Below are 3,240 nucleotides of genomic sequence, written 5' to 3'. Positions count from 1 at the left end.
TCCACTGGCAGACCCATCATTGCTGGCGTACAGAGGAAGTAAATCTAACGCACTGCGTGTGCCAACATCCACATGTTGACACTGGTCCTCCATCCAGTGATGCAACCAACCATGTGTCTGTGTCGGAACAAACATTGCAGGTGCACACCATTCCAAACAAACTCAAACCACCACGTTTACTTGTGCAGACACACTTTTACTTGTACACTCGGTCGAAGTAAACCACCAGCATTGTGTTTGCTGGCTCAGCCAAGTCGCAACGGTCTATCAGTTCTTGCTTCAGCAAAGTTTGCACCTGAATGTCAGATCCAGACATCACAAACGGTCAGAAAAGCACTGAGATTAAGGTTTACATTCACGGCATTTTGACAGACGCGCTTATCCAGAGCGACTTAAAATTTGATCGTTTTTATACAGGTAGGCAAAGGTGGTGTTGGGAGTCTTGCCCAAGGACTCTTATTGATGTAGTGTAGGGGGCTCGCCCAAGTGGGGATTGAACCCCAGTCCACAGCATAGAAGGCATAGGCGTTACCCACTACACTAACCAACCAACCTCATGAGTTTTTGTGTACTTGAAATCTTGCATTCCACTCTCCATGGGGCCGTGGACTTGGCCAGGACTGTGAACATGGTCTTCCCTCCCTTTTCAGTAGGTGCACACTGCAAACGAGGGCCTTGTGGGGGCATTTGTCACATTCGCTTTCACACTGGGGCGATACTCGAACAGAAATCCTACGATCTTAAACTTACTTGTACTATGAAAATGAGAAGTGGGACTTTGTTGCGATTCTGGGGGCGGAGCAGAACTACAAAACGTATAAATGTGAAATCCCAGTATGGGTGGTAGTGAAAGGATTCCTGGTGGGTTGGAAATATATTTATGGGCTGCCACTTGGAGAGGACCACACATCCATTAAGACCGACTCAAGTTTTAAACTTTCCGGTTCATAATGAATGCTACAGAGGTTAACCGAACAGATCACTGCCTGCAGTTTTCCTGTCCAGAGAGGTCTGTGTCTACTGCAGTGTATGTGTTGCTGTATGTGTGTGCAGCTGCTGTAGTTCTGCTGACAGTGTGTGGAAATCTGCTCATCATCATCTCCGTCTGCCACTTCAAGCAGCTCCACACACCGACTAACATGCTCGTCCTCTCCCTGGCTGTGTCAGACTTTCTGGTCGGGCTTTTTGTGATGCCGTTCCATTTCATGTGGTTGATTGAGTCGTGTTGGATGTTTGGACACGTTTTCTGCGTCCTGTTTAACTTTGTCAGTTTTCAGCTCACCAGCGTCTCTGTGGGGAACATCGCTCTCATTGCTCTGGATCGTTATGTTGCTCTAAGTCACCCGTTTCTTTACTCAAAGGACGTTACATCAACGGTCATTCACGCCGTAATATTACTGACATGGTTGTTCTCCTTATTATACAACTTTGCAATGTTTTATGTGGGTGGAAACTTCACAGATTTAGTCCTGTGCCCTGGAGAGTGCCTCTACTATCTGGGTGAAACGAACTCCTTAGTTGACCTGCTGTTCGTAGTCATTGTTCCATGCACTCTGATGGTGGTTTTGTATGTACAGGTGTTTGTCATTGCTCGGAGACACGCCAACGCTATAAGAGAACTCAATCACAACGTCAAAAGCATTTCCAAAATGAGCTCGGACTCCATGAGATCTGAGAGAAAAGCTGCCAAAGTTCTTGGCGTTCTGGTGATCGTGTTCCTGGTGTGTTTAGTGCCGTACTATGTCTGTAGTTTAATGAGTGATGCAGTCAGTGCCGACTCCTCGTACCTTGTGGTAAATAACATTTTGATTCTCTTTTATCTCAATTCTTCGATAAATCCGGTGATCTATGCCTTGTTTTACTCTTGGTTCCAGAGGTGCATGAAGATGATTCTGACTTGCAAAATACTGCACACAGACTGCTCTTTTGTAAATGTGCTGGGAATAAACAGCTAACTGCAGGAAACACAGGTTTTCCTTTGATACTGTTGACAAAGCGAAATGAACATCATGCACAGATCTTTAAAAGCAGTAATGGTGATGATGCTCATCAGTAATGAAGCCCATGTGCCCTTTTTTCAACATGCTCATGAAACAAAGAGCAATGCAAACACTAAGGCCCCAATCCCATTTCTTATTTTTACCCCTACCCCTTGTTTTCGAGTGTAACCCTCCCCCTTGAAGCTGAGTTACAAGGGGTAGGTGGTTGAAACGAGTGCCAACTTGGATGTCTCAGTATGGTCTACGTTTGTTGAGTGAGGATGATGCTACATGTGAACACATGACCATTCTAAAGGTTCCTATGAATGATTATAGCACATCTATAAACAAAATGTGTCTAAATCCTTCCTACCAGTGGCACTGAACATAAACGCCTGCCTCTCCTGTGCTCAAAATACTGCTATAAGCTGTGACCGAAGCACTATTAACTGCTCAGTTAAACAAACTGCATAATGATGTTATTTTGATTCCGACAAATAGAGCACCAATTTTAAATGATTGCTTAATCAATTTTAAATTGATCTGCATGAATAATTTAGTGGTCACACACCACCTGACATTTTTGGCATTTAGGAGGCATAAATGCCTGAGATTCATTTTATTTTTGATGCACTATAGATGTATTCACATAAAGGAAGTATTGTAGAATTATGTGACATGTCGCTGTTGTCGGAAGAAAACCTTGTATCTCCATAATGGTAACTTTACAGGAGAAGGAAAAAACCCACTTTACCTTTAATGTAAGTCAATGGAACCAGATTTTTTCCCCAAGTCATTTTGGGCCTTATGTTTTGGTCCATTCATGATGCAATTCATAGACAATGTAAAGGGTAACAGGCATTTTCAAATTATGTCAAAAACTGAAAAATGACAAAAATGGAGATACGAGGTTTTGAAATGACAGCAGCGATATATAGATGTTATGTCAAAATATGTAGGTTGTTTTATAGAAAAATAATAGATTACAAAATTAAATTTGGAGGTCACATGCTCACATTTTCCCTGACGTTCAACATAGTCACATTCAAAAGTTGGGTCCTCAGTCGTTTTACGTGTTTTGTTGAACACGTGCCTATAGGAAACAGGCTTCTCCACGTTTTAATATTCAATGGCACATTACACACCGTGTAAGGAGACAGAGGAGAATTTGAATCTGGAGAGAAGATGGACCTTTCAAACGGGACGCAAAATATACAGCCAAACTGAAAGTTAAAGGCGCTTGCAGGGCCTGGCCAATCTA

At 42.9% G+C, this 3,240-nt stretch overlaps 1 protein-coding gene across 1 annotated transcript; it reads left to right on the top strand.

Annotated features, from left to right (window-relative positions):
• The first annotated feature begins 950 nt into the window (after positions 1-950).
• On the top strand, positions 951-1,955 carry LOC108432800 (trace amine-associated receptor 13c-like). The gene has a single exon (XM_017706904.1). The coding sequence runs from the start codon at positions 951-953 to the stop codon at positions 1,953-1,955; it is 1,005 nt and encodes a 334-aa protein (XP_017562393.1).
• Positions 1,956-3,240: the final 1,285 nt, after the last annotated feature.

This window comes from Pygocentrus nattereri, chromosome 4 (genome assembly GCF_015220715.1).
Source record: "Pygocentrus nattereri isolate fPygNat1 chromosome 4, fPygNat1.pri, whole genome shotgun sequence".
NCBI classification, from domain to species: Eukaryota; Metazoa; Chordata; class Actinopteri; order Characiformes; family Serrasalmidae; genus Pygocentrus; species Pygocentrus nattereri.
This window is presented reverse-complemented; position numbering and strand designations above follow the sequence as displayed.

Coding starts and splice junctions, on each gene's coding strand:
- LOC108432800 (XM_017706904.1), top strand. CDS start 951: ATGAATGCTACAGAGGTTAACCGAACAGATCACTGCCTGCAGTTTTCC.